Source organism: Pleurodeles waltl, chromosome 9, assembly GCF_031143425.1.
Source record: "Pleurodeles waltl isolate 20211129_DDA chromosome 9, aPleWal1.hap1.20221129, whole genome shotgun sequence".
In the NCBI taxonomy this organism is placed as follows: Eukaryota; Metazoa; Chordata; class Amphibia; order Caudata; family Salamandridae; genus Pleurodeles; species Pleurodeles waltl.
In genome coordinates this window covers 31,959,328-31,982,535 of record NC_090448.1, presented here as the reverse complement: position 1 = coordinate 31,982,535, position 23,208 = coordinate 31,959,328, and the positions used below count along the sequence as shown (strand labels likewise).

The following is a 23,208-nucleotide window of genomic DNA, read 5'->3' as shown; positions in this document are numbered from 1 at the left end:
TTACATGTAGAATTTGAACCTGTGGTTCTTAAAATAAACTAAGAAAAGATATTTTTCTATATAAAAACCTATTGGCTGGATTTGTCTCTGAGTGTGTGTACCTCATTTATTGTCTATGTGTATGTACAACAAATGCTTAACACTACTCCTTGGATAAGCCTACTGCTCGACCACACTACCACAAAATAGAGCATTAGTATTATCTCTTTTTACCACTATTTTACCTCTAAGGGGAACCCTTGGACTCTGTGCATGCTATTCCTTACTTTGAAATAGCACATACAGAGCCAACTTCCTACAAAAACTTTTCATGCACTGATTTTATTGCTACTCCCAGATAAGACAAATCCTAAATGGAGGACATTACAGATTTTTTAAGAACCTTTAATCTGTCAATCATCGAAGGATGGCTAGATTAATATTCCTCGAGGTAAGAGGTGGGCTGCTGATATGACAACCAGTCTGAAAAGCAGATTTCAAACAAAAAGGAAGCACCACAGATTGGTACTGTGACGTTTGTAATATAAACCTTATATGCCTACTGAGGTTTTTATAAATAGGAAAGTGGGAGTGAGCATCCTGCAGATGCAGTGTACAATTCCCATTCCCAAAACAGAGAAATTTGATGGAGGATTAACAAACATTTTCACCCATTAGCTTCAAATATCCAGGATGTTTTTTGGATTCCTTTTTAAAAGGATCAGAAAATATATTAAGTAGGAGCCTCTGCTGTGAGGGGAAGAAACTGGTTCAATTGCACCTATAGCAGCAAGGAAGTATTCAACAGCATAGTTAGTGGGAATTTTGAAACTAGTTTTAGTGGAAAAGGCAGTAGAATTTCAAAGCTGCATTGATGGGAAAGGTAAAGGAGACGCCTTGAAATGTAGAGAATGCGCATGTTACAACAGTCAACACCTACTTGTCATTTCTGATCTTTCCCCGCTCTGCCAAATGTTGCAATATCATGTCCCCCGCCTGCCCCCCCCCCCCCCCAAACTGCCAATAGGGGAGTCCAAAACATAAGAGGTGTCGGCTGGCCAAGCAAGCAGATTTTCCCTTAGATCGTCTTTTCAGTAAGGATATACTTGGCCTCGCTGATAATGCAACTAAAAGCTCAATGCAGAGATTGAACTCTCCGAGGATAACAACAAAGGTCCTATATTGTGATTCGAAGAATTTCTTCTTTCCCACAAGTGCCGCAGTTTCAAGTGTTTCATTCTTCATCCTCACCAGTTTTTCTTCAGCCTGCTGACTAAACTAGATAGGACTGAAAATTTGTAGTTGTGCGTCAGGCTTTAAGGTGCTCAGGCGCATCCATGAGAAGTGGAACAGTGACGCTATGGCAATAGCCAGCCGCTGCTGAATCAACCCGACTTAAGACAAGGTAAGCCAGGCCTAAAAAAACAAAAATGTTACTAGACCTCCAGGTCGATTAACAATATTTCACATAACTAATGTACTTGACTCGTAAACTGTTCTCAAATTGTGTGATCCAGTTTATGTTTAAACACTCACTTATAATAAATATATTACTAAAGCATGATGTGGTACCGCACTGTCATTTACAGGTAGGTTTCCAAGAAATGTCTGAAAAACTTCACACAAACTTGCAACTTTACTGATAAATCTATGTAGTATATTAACAAGCCTGCCCCTCCCTCCATATGCTGGCTGAGCCAGCAGCAGAAAAATAAAATAATGAAGTATTGTTTTAATTTTCTGCTGCTGGCTCTTAACCACGGGGCAATGCTCCTCTGCCATTGCGGAAGAGCCACCCCTGGGTGTTAGGCATTTGTCTGTCCAAATCAGAGTTAAAGAAAAAACCATTGTGCAGTTGGAGAACACCAATGTCCAAGACTTACTACTTCTGTGGCAGGGCAGAAAAGATCCCCATCACTTGAAGAGCCCCTCTGGGTTCCATGCGGACCACAGACACTTTCCACCTCCACACGAAGCCAATTGGTGCTCTTCTCACAGATAACAGCATCAAGATTCACCCATATGCTGATGACATCACTATTTGAAAGTCTCCTTTGCTTGAGATATCCAATGCCACAAACACTGCCTACACATCATCCAGTCCTGTATGTCTAACACCTACCTGAAATTCAGTCCAACCAAGGAAAAAAAAAGGAAGGAGCAACAGTACAAGCATGGCTCGTGACAACCGTGGACAACTTTAAACCCCAACATTCACCAAATGCCAATTCACTGGAATTTACCCCAACACTAACCTCCCCTTGCAGAAAAAGCCTGGCATCAGCTCTCTTCTAAAGAAAGCCGCATCTTCAAGAAAACCTTCAGAAATGCTATTTGAGCCCCCGTACTCTTGCATATGAATTGCGCCAACGCCTTACTTTATCCAGGCCACAGTCCCTAGATGAAGGAAAGTAACCTTGTGGCTTTAGAGTGGGTTTCTGGACGGGGGGGGGTGGGTCCCTATACCATGGGGAGGTGAGGGGTAATCTGGAGCAGAACAGTTCCGCTGTTTATACTCCCTGGTTTCTAGCAGGCTTTTGTTGCCTTTGGGACTGAGGAGCGAGCTTTAAACTTCCATTCCAGATCATGCCACCCAGGGAAACGAAGAGAGTGTATAAGTGTGGGGTTGAGAGAAATATTGCCACCCAGTCCTAAAGAAAGAGGGGTAAATGAAAGGCACACAACAGATCTGCCAAAGGTAAGGGGATACGCTGCTTTTCCATAAGAAAGGTAGGGAGGAGGCAGTTTCTCTTCCAAGTGGATAATGTTTCACTCCCATTTACTCATGGATCACTGGCCTATCACAATCATGTGCAAATAATCTTTCAATACGAGGACTACTGGAATAGGGAGCTATTTCCCATTCTACTGGCTCCTCTCCAATGCAAACTGGAACCCAGGGAGTGAAGTTAATGCCCATAGTTACCACTCCAATTACCATATGTTGCGACAGTTCATGATTGGAAAAGCCAAGGTGCTTCATTCCCACAGCAACAGTTTCAGTAAAATCACAAATTAGATCAATGTATTGTATAACCCATTTTTATTTAAACTGATGAAATTATCTGTTATCATTCTGTGTCATTGAGTGAGGTGTAATGGCTTTCTTACTCTTGAGCTGCCTGGACACTGAAGGAGTTATGAGTTTGTCACTCACCCAACAGGTCAATGTGCACTTTTTTGTATAGCAACCATAACTTTCATTGCACCAAGGTTTGTATTAATTTTTATGGGAATTTGGTTTCTTTACAACAAAGGTTTTGCCTTCAATGTAAGAGCAGTATACAAATGCGCAATCCCATCTGTGGACGATACTGAGCAGAAAACAACAACTGATTTACAAGTCTAATGTTTGTATGCACTCTTCAGTAAAGGAGTTGAAGTTCTTGATGGCGCCTTGAATTGATGTTGAGCAAAACAAACACAAGAAAATGAAAAGGCCCCTCATTACGTGTGTCCTGGAAATCAGGATTCAGAATCAAACTAGTTTGCACTTGAATCAGGATACAAGTCTGGTCATTGTTCCACACATAATTTTATCAGGATGTAAATACATTCTTGTTTCAAAAAATCACTACATAATATTGACCATTAAATATTAAGTTAACTGAACCTTATGTGGTCTTTCAGATGTAGATCAATGAAGTGGCAAGACTTACGATTTTACATACCCATTATAGCGTAAGGTGTGGTAAAATGTTCCTATACATTTTGTTCCAAGACATGTTTTACCCTAACCTCCATGACATTTTATGTCAATTTTAACAGCATTTTATGGCACACAAAAAAGTTTGCCCAAAAGTGTATTTTTCTAACTAATACCACAGTTTTTAATCCGTACAAGCTTAATACAATTTAAGAAGCAAAGTAAAGTCAAAAAGCAACTCAGAACAGCAAGAGAAGAGTTGCAATGTTAAAACGTTTGTAAAAGACAAAAAGCATACGTTTGAAAGGAAGTCTGGCTAATTAGGTAATGGTTTAGCGGTACGGAGCTGTTCCACATTACGTTGAAGGAAACAAACGGGGTTAGCGGGTTCTTCTAGTCTGCCTGCTTGTTGGCTACAAACCATATCTACAAGAAATACAGTTTAAAACAGATAATAAATAATTAAATGTAAGTGGAGGTCTATTTAAATAACTTTTTTGCTAAAATAGTATGCATAGCAAAAACACTGGAAAAGGTTTAGGAAAAGAAACATTAGCAGAAGAGGTTCAGGGGAGTTTTAACACAAGAAGAATATTAAATTGCCTTTTGTTTTAGGATTAGCCCTTCATGTGACACATCAGCTCTAGATTGTGCGCCTGAGAGCACATGCCTTACAGTATGTGTGAGCACAAAGGTCATGCTGTGTACAGAACACACTGTCCCTAGACTAAAAGATCATTTAGCAATTCTACCTTGGATTAGCTCAATACACAGGTCCTTTATTCATAAAATTGCACCATCCTCCACATCCTCCCCCACCCCCCACCCCCCCTTTCAATCTATGGGATCCAAACCCATAGAAGATTAACATTCTGCATGGCACACAACCATGAATGTTAATTACTGAATAAACCAAGCTAATGTTTACACTTTTTCAGATTTTCAGCAGTGGATTGCGTCTAGTAAAAGCAGTGGGTAAAAAACGTAGACAGGCTACTTGCAAGTCCAATTTTTAGGGCTGAAGTTGAAGACCCTGTCAGATACAACAGTGAAGATCCAAGGCTGCATCACACATATTCTGGCAAACATTTGAGATCAACTGTGTGTAGTGGGAGGGGCGGTTAATCACCTATAGCCTCCTGCTGCAATCATTATGAAAGGGAAGCAAAGAAGGCCCTCTCTGCTAGTAGTTACATCCATGAATAGATAAGGCTTATATCTCTCCATACACTTGTTCCCTCCCCCTCCACTCATAACCCCAAAGGGTGCTGCACATTCACCTTGATGTGCACAGGCTTTGACTCTTAAAGCACAGAAATGATATCCCCGAGTTTTGCCTCAAACTCGCCCCACCCAAACTGCAGAATGTGTCAAGAGTTGGCTAAAATCTGGGCAGAGCAAAAGTCACCAAAAAAAAAAATGAAGTACACTGTTCGCTCACTAACGTGCAGCATTTTAAACATCCTAAAGCATTTCAAGATTTTCTGCATGATGGTTGACTTAACTAGCACACATTACGCTGACATTTAGAGTAAAAGAATAGATTATCACTGCCAGAGGCTAGACATCATAAATTATCAGTTTGTAAGTTTACCTTTACTTTCCGCACTTCGTTTGCCTGGAATTCTGGAGTACAATTGTGATGAATAAAACCAATTCCGCCTGTGAGCTGCACATAAAAAGAGCAAAAGAGCAAATGTACACATTTAAAAATGCTAATTCATGTGTGGATAAGTAAAAAAAAAAAAAAAGAAGTACTGAAGCAACCAGTTGAGATTTATCACGAACAGGACATAGTAGAAATGGTTACCTACTGCAAAATTTTTAGCACATCAACCCTGAATAAGACATTCACTTATGGCCTCATTTTGAACCTTTAAATTGCTAGAAACGGGGCTAATCTTAAATCTCTGCTTACCTGGAGATCAATATATTAAGCAATCTCTAAAATGGCTTTGCTGGCTCCCTATGACAGAAATCGCACTGCTAACAGAGGCCAATTAGTAGCCACTTGCAACTAAGGCCAGTTATGTGTTCACCTTATTCAGGATACTTTAATATACACCATTAACCAAAAGCTATTGCCCAAAATCCTGGTTGTGTGTGCTAGTCTCGGTGGAATTGCCCTTACCCTGGTGCACAGCCTTCACTGGCTAAGTATGCTCATGGGAAGCTTTGCTCTGGTTGCCGGACATCACTAGGATGCTAAATGGAGTTTGAAGAACCCGCCCTCACACCACCCTTCTTCATTGTCTAAACAGACATTTCTACTAAGAGACTCTCATTTATGAGGAAGACAATGATCTTAAAATAATCTGGGAACTCTGTGTAGCAAACATCTTAAATTATGCACAGCTGAAGGTCAAGTCAGAACCTAATCTGTCAGAAGATAGGCTCTGCTCCTGGGACCAGTTGATCCTTCATTGTCCTCTTTGATGTGACCAACCTTAACGGACTCACAATAGTACAGAAAACCAGCAGCTGATACTGGACAATGACCTCTCCCTACATATGCGGAGGCAAAAAAGACAATCACACATGCCAACTGTATACAATTCCGTCTAGTCTTCACTAAAGAACCTTGGTTCTCGTCATGGTCACTTCACAGTTGAAGTGTTGCGTGCAGATCATATATCTTTTAACAAGTCCAGAGCTGGACAGACTGGCTTTTTCAACCAGTCACTGAAATGTCTGCCTGCTACAAAAAAAATAAAAAAGGGAGACCAAACTTATGTTACCTGGCCCACAGAGCGCTGCACTGCGTATCACAATGATTTTCAAGCTGTGCTATCACTACAGAAGACAGAGCAGCCTTCCAAATCCTTCTTGCTACCCAGCTGCTTAGACAAACCATTTGCAGTTAGATCCCTCAATGCAAGGGAACTACCTCCAGGTAAAATTTGGAACTTCTGGAAGATTAATACACCCCCCCATGTCCTAAAAGGCAGAAAAAGTGGCACTTCTGTTCTAAGTTAAGTCTCACCTGCTCCTCGGTTTCATGAGTGCAAACCAGCCACATATAACTCCAAACATCAATGTTGCCGCACCAGAGCTAGCGCATGATCATACAGAGCTCTAAGGCCTGCTGACTTCTTTAAATAAAGGAGCTGCATAATTTATCAGTGGGGATCCTGCCCTGCACCTGCAATCTGGCTTTTTATAGCACCCAAAAAGAATAAGACTGCTGCATGCCCTAGTGTGACAAATAAATAAAAATAACACTTCAATATTTAACTACGCCCACCAAGTAGGACTATATACACTTTGTAGGAAGTTGGCTCTTTATGTGCTATTTCAAAGTAAGGAATAGCATGCACAGAGTCCAAGGGTTCCCCTTAGAGGTAAAATAGTGGTAAAAAGAGATAATACTAATGCTCTATTTTGTGGTAGTGTGGTCGAGCAGTAGGCTTATCCAAGGAGTAGTGTTAAGCATTTGTTGTACATACACATAGACAATAAATGAGGTACACACACTCAGAGACAAATCCAGCCAATAGGTTTTGTTATAGAAAAATATCTTTTCTTAGTTTATTTTAAGAACCACAGGTTCAAATTTAACATGTAATATCTTGTTTGAAAGGTATTGCAGGTAAGTACATTAGGAACTTTGAATCATTTCAATTGCATGTATACTTTTCAAGTTATTCACAAATAGCTATTTAAAAAGTGGACACAGTGCAATTTTCACAGTTCCTGGGGGAGGTAAGTTTTTGTTAGTTTTACCAGGTAAGTAAGACACTTACAGGGTTCAGTTCTTGGTCCAAGGTAGCCCACCGTTGGGGGTTCAGAGCAACCCCAAAGTTACCACACCAGCAGCTCAGGGCCGGTCAGGTGCAGAGTTCAAAGTGGTGCCCAAAACGCATAGGCTTCAATGGGGAGAAGGGGGTGCCCCGGTTCCAGTCTGCCAGCAGGTAAGTACCCGCGTCTTCGGAGGGCAGACCAGGGGGGTTTTGTAGGGCACCGGGGGGGGGACACAAGCCCACACAGAAATTTCACCCTCAGCGGCGCGGGGGCGGCCGGGTGCAGTGTTAGAACAAGCGTCGGGTTCGCAATGGAAGTCAATGAGAGATCAAGGGATCTCTTCAGCGCTGCAGGCAGGCAAGGGGGGGCTTCCTCGGGGAAACCTCCACTTGGGCAAGGGAGAGGGACTCCTGGGGGTCACTTCTGCAGTGAAAGTCCGGTCCTTCAGGTCCTGGGGGCTGCGGGTGCAGTGTCTTTTCCAGGCGTCGGGACTTAGGTTTCAGAGAGTCGCGGTCAGGGGAAGCCTCGGGATTCCCTCTGCAGGCGGCGCTGTGGGGGCTCAGGGGGGACAGGTTTTGGTACTCACAGTCGTAGAGTAGTCCGGGGGTCCTCCCTGAGGTGTTGGTTCTCCACCAGCCGAGTCGGGGTCGCCGGGTGCAGTGTTGCAAGTCTCACGCTTCTTGCGGGGAGGTGCAGGGTTCTTTAAAGCTGCTTCTTGAAACAAAGTTGCAGTCTTTTTGGAGCAGGTCCGCTGTCCTCGGGAGTTTCTTGTCGTCGTCGAAGCAGGGCAGTCCTCAGAGGATTCAGAGGTCGCTGGTCCCTTTGGAAGGCGTCGCTGGAGCAGAGTTCTTTGGAAGGCAGGAGACAGGCCGGTGAGTTTCTGGAGCCAAGGCAGTTGTCGTCTTCTGGTCTTCCTCTGCAGGGGTTTTCAGCTGGGCAGTCCTTCTTGTTGTTGTTGCAGGAATCTAATTTTCTAGGGTTCAGGATAGCCCTTAAATACTAAATTTAAGGGCGTGTTTAGGTCTGGGGGGTTAGTAGCCAATGGCTACTAGCCCTGAGGGTGGGTACACCCTCTTTGTGCCTCCTCCCAAGGGGAGGGGGGTCACAATCCTAACCCTATTGGGGGAATCCTCCATCTGCAAGATGGAGGATTTCTAAAAGTTAGAGTCACCTCAGCTCAGGACACCTTAGGGGCTGTCCTGACTGGCCAGTGACTCCTCCTTGTTGCTTTCTTTGTTCCCTCCAGCCTTGCCGCCAAAAGTGGGGGCCGTGGCCGGAGGGGGCGGGCAACTCCACTAAGCTGGAGTGCCCTGCTGGGCTGTGACAAAGGGGTGAGCATTTGAGGCTCACCGCCAGGTGTTACAGCTCCTGCCTGGGGGAGGTGTTAGCATCTCCACCCAGTGCAGGCTTTGTTACTGGCCTCAGAGTGACAAAGGCACTCTCCCCATGGGGCCAGCAACATGTCTCTAGTGTGGCAGGCTGCTGGAACTAGTCAGCCTACACAGACAGTCGGTTAAGTTTCAGGGGGCACCTCTAAGGTGCCCTCTGGGGTGTATTTTGCAATAAAATGTACACTGGCATCAGTGTGCATTTATTGTGCTGAGAAGTTTGATACCAAACTTCCCAGTTTTCAGTGTAGCCATTATGGTGCTGTGGAGTTCGTGTTTGACAAACTCCCAGACCATATACTCTTATGGCTACCCTGCACTTACAATGTCTAAGGTTTTGTTTAGACACTGTAGGGGTACCATGCTTGTGCACTGGTACCCTCACCTATGGTATAGTGCACCCTGCCTTAGGGCTGTAAGGCCTGCTAGAGGGGTGACTGACCTATACTTGCATAGGCAGTGAGAGGCCTGCATGGCACCCTGAGGGGAGTGCCATGTCGACTTACTCGTTTTGTTCTCACTAGCACACACAAGCTGGCAAGCAGTGTGTCTGTGCTGAGTGAGAGGTCTCCAGGGTGGCATAAGACATGCTGCAGCCCTTAGAGACCTTCCTTGGCATCAGGGCCCTTGGTACTAGAAGTACCAGTTACAAGGGACTTATCTGGATGCCAGGGTCTGCCAATTGTGGATACAAAAGTACAGGTTAGGGAAAGAACACTGGTGCTGGGGCCTGGTTAGCAGGCCTCAGCACACTTTCAATTGTAAACATAGCATCAGCAAAGGCAAAAAGTCAGGGGGCAACCATGCCAAGGAGGCATTTCCTTACACACTGGATATATTTCTAGGGCTTTGTGTAAATTCAAAGAAATTAGACAACCCAGAATGTGTTACTTCTACTTCCTAAATGTAGAAAAAGCAGAAATAAATGTTCCTGTCAATACTCACTGCCATTGCAATAGCCATATTTGCCTCGGTGACTGTGTCCATGGGAGAGGAAACCAACGGGGTTTTCAAAGTGATCTTCTTGGTTAGTGCTGAAGTAAGATCCTTTAAAGACAAAGGCATATAAATGTCACTCAAATATTTAATGAAAGACAAGTGTAACGAGCAAGTGATTAACACGCTTCAAACCAGGCTAGAACATTTGTGCAACGTTCCAAATAAAAGCCCAACTAAGTAGCTAAAATGAAGGACGAGCCATAGAATCATGCACGCAGGAGATTCAAAATACTACGCAACTACCTGCATGGGTAAGAAAAAAAAATAAAAAAAATCCACATGACACGTCGCATCACCTGCACACACTTGCAGGTGACCTGCTGTCTCTTAGGAGGAAGTCCTTCAAGTTATAGCAACAGTATGTGTGCTCAGTCTTGACAAAGCACAGGGCTCTCCTACAGCAGACTGATCAGGATTACTAAAAAGTGTCCCTTCCCAGCCTCGCACCTATGGAAGTCAGCATTCCTTTCCTTCTAAAATAGCACCATTTAACTTCCCTCTTCACAAAGGAATATACATCATATTTGTTTTAAGTCTGTGCTGTTTTTCTTCCTCCCTATAGCCAGGAAGACCTTAGCTAGGCTTCTCCCATTATGTTCACCGTTTCAAAAACACTTAGGGTTGTATTCTGTGTGCACTGTAATGGTAATTTTGCTTCTGTCAAATCCGTTACAGGATATGGATAGCGTCATTTGGAGAAGTTTAATGAACTGATCACTCCTCTTATCCAAATGGTCAAGATACGCAACAAGATATTTCAGGCGCTCATTTGCCAAGACAGGCTTCTTCCAATCCATCAGCTCTGGCTTAAAGTAATTTTCAGTGTCACCACACGGCGTTGCTAGATTAAGGACATGCTTGCATCCCAATTGGAGCAGATTTTGTTTAATCATTTTGAAGTATTCCCAAATTAACCGATTTTTACGAGCAGTATCACACGAGTCCTTCTATGGTGACACTCGCTACCTGGCCACCACTTCACTTAAGTGGAAATTCCGTTAACCTCGAAAGAACAGGCCCCTTTTGCAGACTGCCTTAAAATTATGCAAAAAAGGTTCGGTACTTACCACCTCATCTGCAGTAAAATCAATGTACCCGGGTAGGATAAGGAAATCGCTGTGGAAGGAAGAAACAATGCATTGTTTCAAAATTAGTACAACAGATGAAGGGTCAAACAGCTGTGAAGATCACACTGAGAGATCACACTGAGACAAGTGTTTACTGGTCCAAAGACTAAGCGTAGTACAGCATCAACCTCAGCGACAGCACATCAACACTGTTCCAGAAGCCACTATTCCACCAAGAGAAGACTGAAGGCATAAGACTTAGGACAGTGTATAGAGACAACAAACTGCTGCACTTTTAACTCCAGCCCACACACTAGAGTACAGGGGAAGAGGGTGTCATACTACATATTCCTAATAAGAATTAACATTACAAGAAGTGAACACTGCTCAACAAAAAAGGAAATCCTGCTCTGGCACATAAGAGCTACGAAAGAGCCTTTCTTAGAAAGGGTAATAAAGCTATGAAAAACAAAACGTGGATAGCATAGTTTTACTTGTATTTTACAAATGCATCATACCTACAGATACACGGAGAACACAAGAGCCTAGATGAACACAGACATGTGGCTAGAGCAGTCTGGAAACTAGTGGACTCGTCAAGCCCATTGTTTGACATGTGGTTTAATGCAGACTTGACACAGGATACCTCCCCCCTCAGGCAGGGAAGCACACCATATACACAAGTACTGTTGCATCATACAATTGTATTCTGTTGAATCACAAGGTTTTTTGGCCCAAGGACAACTACAGGGAGGGCATCCAAAGCAAGCCCATAGCACCACCTTGGCTTGCTACGTAGGCATGGTGAGAAAAGCCACGGCATGCTAGAGGAGAACCGGGCATTGCCCACACTGGAGTTCCAGGCAGAGCCACGTACAGGGTTACAGACAGCTGCATGTGCATGCCTTGGTACCAGAGCTATTTAAGGGGTGACACTACAACACTGTGCAATGCGTGCCATGTTGCACACATTTGTTTTGGAACAGAGGGGGCGTTTATTTATAGAACTGTTCAAAACGTTGTGCTCCTGGACAACCTTCTCTTTGGAAGCAGGAATTATCAACAGTTGGAGCATGCGACCTGTTACAGTCTACACTGCTTCATGCAAGTCAGGCGTGCAACGCGTCGACCCACACTTCTGAATCTAACAGAACTGCCAACTGTACATGGGGGCATCCCAGCTTACCCTCAGATCACTGACTGTGTGATCACTTCAAAAATAAAATCTGAACATAGAAATCTACTTCTTATTAAGTGTCCTACGTGCTTTCAGGATGATGTGGATGCATGCAACATGCCTCCTATGAGCTTCCGCAGATCCTCCTGCAAGACTTACAAGTCAGTATCCAGACTCACTCAACTGGTGGTCTTCAAGCAAGGTGCACCTACCTGTTCACTCTTCCTGTGTGAGAAACGTAAGCTTCAAATTTGATGCTATCCTGTCTTTTGCACCAAAGGTTAAAGCGGTTTCTGCTTTGCAACTTTGATATCCCTCAGAAGGATGCTGCATCTGTTTCTAGTAGCAGCCCGGAAGACCACTGTCCATTCTCTGGTCACCTCAAAGTTAGACTATGTGAACAGTCTACATCTGGGTCTTCCATCCTACCTGTTGCACCATCTGCAGACTATACAACATGCGGTAAATCGTCTTAACTTAAAAATCCTGGTGCACTTGTTTATTTAAAGAAGTTCCACTGGCTCCCTACTGCTGGCCATATTAAATTCAAGGCACGCTTTTTCTCCTATAATGCCCATCAGCAGAAAGACCGTACTCAGTTTTGCTCCTTCTGAATCAGTTTCAGGAAATGCCTGAAGACTTATCTTTCAATGCTTATGCCTGTTGTTCGTGGGATGGGGTGCTTGTTAATGTTTCTAGCTCCACTGCTGTTGACGCCAGAACGCTTCCTCGGAAGCAGCTACACACTTTCCAAATTCTACTGTATTGTACGACTTTCTCTGCATGCAGTACACTTAGGAGGAACTAGCTTTATTAAAGTTTAAGCACCATCGAGAAAAAAAAAAGCAATTGTACATAGTTCTACATTGCTCGAGGAAAACTGTCTTTCCGGCAGCTGCAGTCCCAACCTAGGAAAGCAACACTAGAAAATACCTTGAAAATCGGAAGAAATGCTGTGCAGAGCGAAGACCATCAGAGAAGCTGAACACTGGCTCATGCTTGAAAGATAGGCCATAGCCAGGACATTTGGAACGGACATACTGCAAGTACGCAAAGTCAAAAATGGCACATTAAAGCCTCCCAACAACATTATGAAACTAGCATTGCCTTTACTAAACCGTAACAGAAAGAGGGGTGGGTGAGTTTACTATATGGTGGATTCTCTGACACAATTACTTTGTGTTCCTTCACAAAATAAAACCTAACAAAATCGGAGATAAAAGGCCAAAAGTTCAAATTTGGTACAAACAAAACATTTACAACCACCTGCCTCTAATTTTAGCCTAAAGAACAAACAGGACTTGGGAGTATCTGCCGACAACAGCACCTCCATGCCCTTAGCACACCACTGATTATAACGGAAAAGCCACTGGCTCCAATACAAATACGTATAGCCAACAGGTCTGGCTTACAACTGAACGTTCCTCGTCAGTCAGGGTGTGTTTAAGCACTCAATAAGCCATCATACATACACTGTCAATCATCCTTTTACCAACCCAGCCATTCATTAACACACCGATTCATACTTTAATTTACTTAGCCAACCACTATAAAATGCTAACTCAAACATCGAAAAGATTAAAAGAAAAATAAATTCCCCACCTAACAGTGGCAGTGTCATGCTTCAAGTAAAACAAATATATATACATTTAGCACAGCAAATAGCATTGGCTTATATTTGCAACAACAATTACAAAATTACCATTGCACCAGCTTAGCAGGCTCAGGCCTACTTGCTTTTCCAATGCTCGTTTGCATTGGAAAGATTGCCTCAAACTTCACTTACACAATAGGCACAGCCCAGACAGCAGCAAAACAAGTTTCCCTTAATGCAAGGCATAGCTCAAACTCAATGTGCTGTGTATTTCAGAGTTCTTTTTTTTTTAAATGATAAAGCATGATGCATTCTTAGTTTCGAACACATGCCAGACCCTCTGCAGTTATATGAAGCGTACACTAGATTTATTAAGAGGGAGCAAATTACATTGGGGGTGGACTTATCTAGTGAGGAGCGAGATCGGACCTTGGGTGCACAACTCCTGTAAAGCTCAGCAAAGGAACAATGTGTAAAGCTTTAAAAGCACCAAATAGAATAAAAGTAACATGGCAGGAACAAAAGACATACACCAATTTACAAAAATAGATTCGATTTTTATGAAAATTTTAGAGACCTTAAGCAGCAAAATCCACCATAGATACAGATTTTAGAAGCAATAAATAATTTTTATATTAAACCGCAAACAAGCATTGGCCAACAAAAAATTTGGCAACTTTTCAAAAGTTTGTAAAAGTTAGTTTATCCACTCTGGTCCAGGTTGGGTGACCAAGTTCAACAGGACAGAGGTCTACTGGGCCAGAAAGAATGCGTTTGACAGTTACCTGGCCAGCAAAGCATTTTAAGGCAAGATTCAAAACTTTACAGGACATCAATGGAGAGGTCTTTCCAAGCATACAGCCTCTCTGCGCAGGTCCAAGGGCAGCTGGGTAGTCTTTCGGTCCCCGTTGGTAGGTCAGACATACGGTGAAAGCTTATAAAGCTGGGTGACGCCAGTCCTCGATAGTATTGAGTCCCTTATTAATCATGTCACATTTCTCGATCCAAAAAAGTTCATGCTTGGATAGGATGGGTTCCTGATCTCCACCCCTTGGTCCCAAGGAGATACATTCAATCACTTGCCATTTCAACTCCTCACTATTATGTCCAGCTGTCTCAATACTATCGAGGACTGGCGTCACGCAGCTTTATAAGCTTTCACTGTATGTCTGACCTACCAACGCTATCGTTGGACACCTCCAAAACCGAGATATGTGGTTGGTTGTCGTTGTGGCTAGTTCTCCTCTACCCTGATTTCCCAAGGACCAGGGTCCACTTCGATGACCATTATTTATATGCTAGGACTCGTTTGTATGAGCCCTTTGTCTTCATTGTAAACTTTCAGTGTGTTTATATTATATTTTACAAATGATTCCATCTATGTATGGATTTATCTAGAACTTTGATTTGCCAGATATATTTATACGGTCCAATGTGACTTAATTTAGTTTATATGGCACATATATGATGTTGTTCACCAGTGCTATTGCATATTTATTTGTTGGGTTTTACATTGAGTCGCCGTGCATGCCCACGTACTCGGACGACTTGCGGGATGTTATTACACACATTCAAATTGCTCCCCCCATCTCCCCTTCCCTGTAACTGATATGATCTCTCGTAGCATTAGCGCCCGCCTAATACTGTAGCGCCGACACCCGCATGCAGGTCGCGGCCTCGGCTACACATCAAATCCCCCGGCAGTGCGGAACAGAAGGGGAACCCCCACTTCTCGGTCCGTCTCCTGCCTGTCTGAGGCTACTCTGTGATTGGAGGTGCTCTTTTGAGAGACTCTATTCATTGATCTATTCACTAATTTTGGTCTTTGTTTTATAGTTCACTTTACTTCTACCGTCTTGACGCTTCCTGTCTATACTTAGCCCACGGATTGTTCAAGTCGTTGCGAGTCATTTTACTTACTTTTCAGAATTATTAGCAATACCTGATCCTTATTTAGAGATGTCTAATCAATATAGCCTATATATATCCTTAGTAATTCCCTCACGTCGGATTTATACGACACTGGGCCTGCCTAATTCACAGTAATTGAACAGAGTGATACCTACCTACAGCCCCTCGGGACTACGATTACTGTAAGTCCCACGTTATTTTAAAGAAATTTTTATTTACTCCACATTTTGTACGATGGCCGTGACTCATGGTTCATTTTTCAAGCAGGGAGATCCCAGCCATTACTGGTCCTTTCTCACCACTGGAACTTAGGTGAGTTGCACTGCAATCTCCCTATTACTAAGATACTGAATCATTAGACTCCCAGTAATTCAGTGCTTTATGCCCCCCATAGGTGCCTCCACCATATTCATCTCTGTCCTGATGATGATCCCGTCCTGACTCACCTGTACAAGGGGTCGAAACGTCGACACTTTCCAAAAGAGTGAATGAGAAAAGCATATAAGAAACCTTGTGACACACCAGGGCCTCCTTGATTGCAGGAGCCACTGGAAGTCATCAATTTTTTAAACAACCACACTCTGCACTACTTGTACATATCACCGCCACTCACTTGCACCTCCACACTTTCACTGTTTGTTCTGGAGCACCTACCGTCGTTCATGATGCACGATATGACAATTTATTATTAATATTATATGTTAACATAAGATGCAAATGAAAAAAACGTTTGAAATGCTCAATACATCTTGTTTGTTTGACATTTATGGCACAGAGAGATTTCATTAAGTTGTTAGCATACCGTGGAAGTCTAGGCTACTTCCCCCTTGCACTGACCTATATTATCATTACATGGAAATAGAGAAGAGTCATCTCCGATTTACCTTACCACAAGTCACCCGGGGAGGATGGGTTCCACGCAGAATTTTACAAATGGGGGGAGGAAGAGGCAGTTGGCATCATGCATGAGGCCTTGAGCGAAGCCTGCAAGACGAAAGCTCTAGAAGGCATCTCCAACAACGCCACAATAGCAATTATACCAAAACCTGGGAGGGACCCCCTGCTGTGTAGCAGTAACCGACCCATCTCTCTCTTAAACGGTGATATCAAAATCCTAGCTAGTATCGTGGCAAATAGGCTACGTAAAGTCATACCGTCCCTGATCCATCACATTCAAGTGGGGTTTGTACCGGCCGCACCTCCCGGAACCACCTGTGCACTCTGTCATACCCTGTGGGCCTCCAAGGATCTGCCGGAGACTGCGCTGGCATTGTCTCTGGATGCCGAGAAACCGTTTGATCGTATAGAGTGGCCCTATCTGTTTGCGACGCTGGAAAGATTTGGTCTGGGAGTCCGATTTATCTCTGATACGATTGCTATATGATCAGCCCACGGCATGAGGTAACTGTGGAGGCTTCTTCTCTGACCCCTTTCCCAGCCGCAGAGGGACGCAACAGGGATGCCCTCTCTCACCCCTTTTGTTCCTCCTGGCGATGGAACCCCTTGCCGCAGCCATCCGCTCCTCCCCTTCCATAACAGGCCTCACTCTGCCGGATGGCATTTTCAAACTATTTATACGCCGATGATGTTCTTCTAACCCTAACGGACCTCGAGCGATCTCTACCGGCCTTACTGGAGATCACTGACGGATTTGCGCCCCTCTCTGGCTACCGTATTAACTGGGACAAGAGCGAGGCGCTTCCTCTTTCGCGTGTGACCACAAAAGCAGCACTCCTCAGCTTCCCATTTCGTTGGACTCCGAGACGCCTCAAATACCTGGGGGTGTTTGTCAATCAAGGCTTGGTGCACATGGTGGCGGACAACCTACACCCCCTTATTGCGCGAATGAAACTAGATTTTGCAAAACTGAACCACTTGGGCCTCTCCATGTGGGTCAAGGTACAGGCGGTCAGGATGGTCACAGTGCCTTGTTTCACCTATGTCTTGGGGCTCTTACCCTTACAAGTGCCTCTCTACTCTGCGGAGCATTGATACTCTCAGAGCCTTCGTGTGGGGCTCCATGCGGCACGCCTAGCACCCACCAAGCTACTAGCTCGCCGCTCCCATGGGGGTATGGGACTCCCCTCAGTGGAACATTATGCACTTACACTATATCTGTCACAACTGGCCCACACCCTGCCCGGAGTGCCGGACCCGCCACAGTGGGTAGTTCTGGAAAAGGTGTTGCTTTCCACTGATGGGGTACTTGGAGGGCTCTATCGGGATGACCTCATCTTCTAGCTCAGCGAACCTGATTCTGAGGGCGATCCGGGTGGCCTGGCACAGGGTCCACTGCTTGCTCGGGGTCCACCCTTTCTTCCACGCGCAGGCCCCCTTGAGGAACAACAATGGACTACGGATAGGCGGTGAGGTGCTCAACTGGCCACAATGGAGCAGGGCCGGTATCCATGAACTTGCTCAGGTTCTAGAAGGTGACGCGCTCAAACCTTTCGCTAGGCTGTGGGAGGAATTCGATCTTCATCCGTGGCAAGAGTGGAGATACCTACAACTCAAACATTGCCTGCATCAGGGTGCTGACACCATCCGACAGGGGCTCCAGAATTTGCCTATGGTGACTTACCTGAAGGCGTGGGGACAGCATAGGGGCATCATGGCGGGCCTCTACGAGGTCCTCATCCGGCAGTTATACTCCCAGCCTCTTATGGACAAACTACACTTGCAATGGCAGGACCGCCTGCAACGGACGTTTGATTCGGAGGACATCCTGGAGGCCCTGGACAGGGGCACCCCGGAGGCCCGTTTAAAGTTCTGTCTCTTCAAGGTGCTCCATGATTGGTATTGGTCCCCAGCGAAGCTGCACAAGACAGGACTTCTTCCACATGCGATGTGTTGACGTTGTACAGAGACGTGCTGTGACTTGATACACATTTTAATTGATTGTCTGACAGTCCGGCCTTTGTGGGTCATGAGACACCCAGGGCCAAGTGGCATAAATGATCGATGATCAGCCGTCTAGTCCGATCTAGACGGGTGGTAACTTCATGAAAGAAAACTATGTAAAGGTTGGATGGCAGGACTCTAGCTTGCCACCAACAACGTATTCAGAAGACCAGGTTCTTAGGAACAGACAGCGTTTGGGATAACATTTCCAGTGTCCAAACTGGTGGTTGAAATTTCACTACTCATCATAGGCAATAGTGGAAATTCTACCCAAATTACATCTCTCATCCATGAATGCAAAGTGTCCACCTCTCCCAGCACCCACTTTGGCAGAAGACAACTTTGCCACAAAGCAGATGAAAAAATACCAGCCAAACTCTAAATGAATCCCTAGGAAGTTCAAATGATTGCCAAACGTTTTGTAAGAAGAGCTCTGTAGCAAGATCAGAAACAAACCACAGGTACCCCAGGAGTCTGCATTAGTTTGATTTTTAACTACTATATGCCTTAAGGTGGATCACTGGCTACGCCAGTTCATACATTGTATAATAAAGGGTGCAGGGGAAATTAGCAAATAGTGCTATTAGCCTTTATCTGAATGAAATAGTGAGAAACTCAATGAAGCTGAATAGACTTCTTGACAACTTTTCAAAACTGAAATTCCCAGACTGCTGTAATTTGCTATGTGGGGTTTTATTTTGAATAACGTTCCTTCAACTAATGTACTATGCACACACACACATATATATATATATATATATATATATATATAAAATTTGAAGGACCAGCTTTTCAGCTAGAATTCCAAAGCAGGACTTCCAATAGTACTCTGAATTATGTGTGTTTTAGAGTGTTGTGCTTTATAGCAATTTATCATTTGTTTAGCTCCTCTCTTCTTGTACCCACTCCTTACACAGATTAAGCAAGCAAATAATTAATATATTTTTTTTTTAATCCACACAAAAACTTCGTTTGGTGGATTAAATCAGCAGAAAGGTTGGCTGAAAGGTTGGTTGAAAGTGTGTGGTCAGTGGGGGCGTTTCCTAGGGCGGTTGACCACCAGGAGTTGTTCCAGTCAGAGGGGGTGGAGCAGAGTACGAGGATCTGTCTTATCCAAGCAGAGTTTGAGGCAGCTAGTTTCCACCCAACTGCTCTCATTCCGTTGCGGAAATTTCTCTTGGTTGTTGATGGATCGTCGGTCAAGGATAGGATCGGTTGGGTATTGTTGGCATAGGAGACTATGTTTAGGTCGTGTTTAACGATTTTAGCGAGCGGGCCATATAGATGTCCGGCTTAGAGAGGATTCCTGGGGTTCTCTGCAGCATGTTTCTTTTGGTGACAAGGTGAACGGCTGGAGTCTGACACTAGGTTCTTCCGCTGAGGAAGGATCAGTTCCATTCCAGTGCTTTACCACAGATGCTGGCGTCAGAGTCTGGTGTAGACGGCGGAGTGAGAGACTGTGCTGAAAGCATAGGAGAGGTCGAGGAGGATGAGGGCGGTCGTGTCCTTGTGGTCTAGTGTGGCGAGAATGTCATCAGTGGCTGCCAGGAGGGCTGTTTTGGAGCTGTGGTTAACTCCTGAATCCGGACTGGAAGGGGTCTAGGATCTGGTTTGCCTCAAGGAATTCCGTGAGTTGCAGGTTGATGGCTTTTTATGTTACCTTGTCTGGGAAGGGGAGCAGAGAGAAGGGTCTGTAGTTCTTCCATTCCGTTGGGTTGGCGGAGGGTTTCTTTAGGAGCGAGTTTATCTCTGCATGCTTCCAGTTGGATGGGAAGGAGGCAGTCTCTATGGAACGGTTGATAATCTGGTGGAGTTCTGGTGCGATGGTGGCGTTGGCCAAGTTGAAGATGTGATGTGGGCAAGAGTCCAAGGGTGCCCCTGAGGGGATGGAGTTCATGAGTTTCCCGGTGTCTTCTGTGGAGATGGTGGCCCAATGGTTCAGAGTTTGGCAGGGAGCAAGGTCCGTGGTGGTGCAAGTTTTGGTTCTTGAATCCTTTGTATATGTCCTGGATTTTCGGGTGAAAGAAGGTGGTGAGGTTGCCACAGAGGTCCTGAGAGAGGTAAAAGGTCTGAGGTGTCGGTTCTAGGGATCGTGAACTCTGACAATGGTAAATAGCGCCTTGCTGTTGTGTGCATTGGTGCTGAGGTGTTCTTAAATGGAAGTGTTCTTGGAGGCTCTGATGCACAGGTGGTGTGTGGTGACTGCGTATTTGTGGGCTGTGGTCTTCGTTGTTTTGCTGTTCCTCTATTTCCGTTATAGTTGTCTACAGGTGCATTTTGATTCTAGGAGTTCTGTCGGGAACCATTTCGGTTTCTTGCGGTGCTGGTTTCCGGGGGGTTTTCTGAAGGGAGCTGGATACAGCCATGGTCGGTTCAATGGTGTTCGGAGGTGTGAGATGGTGATGTTGTTCCCTGCCAAGAGGACAGGGTCGAGGGTGTGACTTGCTGAGTGAGTGGGGAGGTTGACAGGTTGCTTGAGACCAAGGGTTGCGAGGTTGTCCAAGAGGGTTGTTGTGTTTGGGTCGTCGTGGATATGGAGGTGGAAGGATTGCTGTACTTCTAGGAGGCAGGATTCACAGATGGGAGGTCGAACAGCAGTTTGAAGTTACAGTAGATTGTAGTGGTGCTGGAACAATTTTTGGAGTGGGGTGTTGTCCTCTAATGCCACCTCACTAAACCATAGGGTTTTTTGACAGTGTTTCTTTTATAACAAAAAATGCTGCCTGAAGAAAAGAAATATTTGATAGGTCCCTTTGTTGCTCATTCACCATCAAAAATCTTCAAAGTTCTAGGGGGTGTGCTCCAGCACTTCCTGCACCTCTAGCTGAGGCACCACTGCCCTAAAGAGTGCTAGACTCAACATCAGGAAATTAATACAAAGTCATCCAGCCTGTCCTTTCCGCCACACTTGTAGCCTACAAAGTTGAGTCTACAGATTACATTTGCTTGTCAAATTTTCAAGAGAAGACTAACTAGTTGGTTAATTTCTGGTATGCCCATTACTTGTTCAGGGCTGAACTGTAACCAAAAGTGGCTTTAAAAGTGCTCAAACCAGCCCCACTCCCTAATTCTTTTTGTGCAGTCTCTTTATATCAAAGCTCTCTCACTCCCCCTCTCTGATCTTTCTCCCTCTGGAGGCCTTCACATGTCTGCTGCAATTAACCTTGGGTGCTGGTGACCCATCCAGCCCTGTACTTGTTAGGCAACATCCTGCTAAATCCTACAGGACAATGGTTCCCAACGTTTTGACTTATGTGGATCCCCCACTTTATTATTACCTAAACCTGTGGACCCTCACTGAGTCATTACTGCAAACCGAGTACCCAGGCCTAAAAACTGATGATGATTTGAACTGCAAAACAGTACAGAAACAATACAGAAACAAGCATTCCATCAAGCACATACATAAGTGATAACTCCTTTTATTTAATTGGCAAACAAATAAAATGGAAAAAAATACAAATGTTAATACGAAGGTTGAAGATTTTTCAAATTCAATTGAAGCCACGCATTGTCCTAACTATATATTATTGGATACATCCACACAGCTCCAGCAAATCAATTTGAAGATACTAATTTAATTGTTAGCCTCCAATTTCAAACTTTGACTTTTACAATACATTTGAAAATTTTCAGTTTCACATATAGCCACTTTATTCAAATGCACTTTATTAATCAGTTAATATTAGTTAATTTTCTAAGCAGTCACAGACCACCTGAAGAGGCTTTGCAGGGACCCCCAGACCACAGGTTGGGATCTAATGCTGTATGAAATCGCCCAAACTCATTCAGGGCTCTCTTTCCGCAATCACTTGTAACTCACCTGCATCTTCAGCCCCTCCTGTGTAGACGTGTAAGGTCTCCCTAATTCACTCACTTGAAGGCATTTTAGTAATGAGCCTTTAGCAGCAATAGATTTGCACAACTTTGCTACCAAAATTTTGATGTATTCTTACTAAAGCATATTTATTTAAAAAAAATATAGATGCAGATACATTTGCCAAGATATAAATATGGATATATACAAACGTAAATGTCAAAATAATAAATACTTTAAAACTTGGAGCCCTAGTTATTTTTAACACAGCAATTCTGCCTCTGTCTGCTCCAACAAGCATAAAAGAGCATTTATGACACTCTTACAAAACTTTGCATGTGATGTATTTATTTTTTTAGCACCCCTCTCCCCCCACACGCCCCCGCCCCCGCCGGGTAGGTGGGATGCAGGTCACTCACTTGTAGGTCAGCCCGTCCCCGCCGCCGAAGAGCTGCTGGGCGGACAGCCCGTCGTCGGGCACGTAGCAGGTGCCCCCGCTGATGAGGTAGTCCGCCATGGCCGGGGGTGGAAGCGTGGTGCGGAGAGCAGGAGGGCAGGTGGAGGCTGCGGAGGGAAAGGGCCGGCGGCGCGCGCGCGAACCCGCCTGAAGCACTGCGCGCTCCCGGCCCGGGCCCTCGGAGTCTGACGCTAACGGCCGCGCCTCGCGCACCCGCAACTGCCAGAAGCGCGAGCGGGCGCCGAAGGTTGTACACACAGCCACGTGCAGAGGCCAAAGGCTCCCGCGCCGCCGGTATATAAAGGCTTCCGTGCGTGCCTCCTGACGTCATGACGCTGGGCGGTGCATACCCGCGTCAGGTGGCTTGTTGGGAATGCAGGGGGCGGGGCTAAGAAAAGGAAGAAAACTTTCCTCTCCTGACAGGCGCGAGGCTGTCAGTCACACATTCACTTGCACTGACAGCTGGAGGGTTCCCTCAGCTGACAGGGCACCACTCACTGGCATGGAAGGATTAGTGCCTCAGTCTGTGGC

General features: G+C 44.8%; 1 protein-coding gene across 1 annotated transcript in view; it reads right to left on the bottom strand.

Annotated features, from left to right (window-relative positions):
* IMPDH2 (inosine monophosphate dehydrogenase 2) overlaps positions 1 to 22,946 on the bottom strand; it is a 357,093-nt gene extending 334,147 nt beyond the window's left edge. The window contains exons 1-4 of the mRNA XM_069206199.1: positions 22,640 to 22,946; positions 10,821 to 10,869; positions 9,700 to 9,801; positions 5,220 to 5,294 (exon numbers count right to left, since the gene is read on the bottom strand). Coding sequence (XP_069062300.1) covers positions 5,220 to 5,294; positions 9,700 to 9,801; positions 10,821 to 10,869; positions 22,640 to 22,737 — 324 coding nt within the window. The 5' untranslated portion in view covers positions 22,738 to 22,946. The remainder of the gene's footprint in view (positions 1 to 5,219; positions 5,295 to 9,699; positions 9,802 to 10,820; positions 10,870 to 22,639) is intronic.
* Between the last annotated feature and the right edge of the window lie 262 nt (positions 22,947 to 23,208).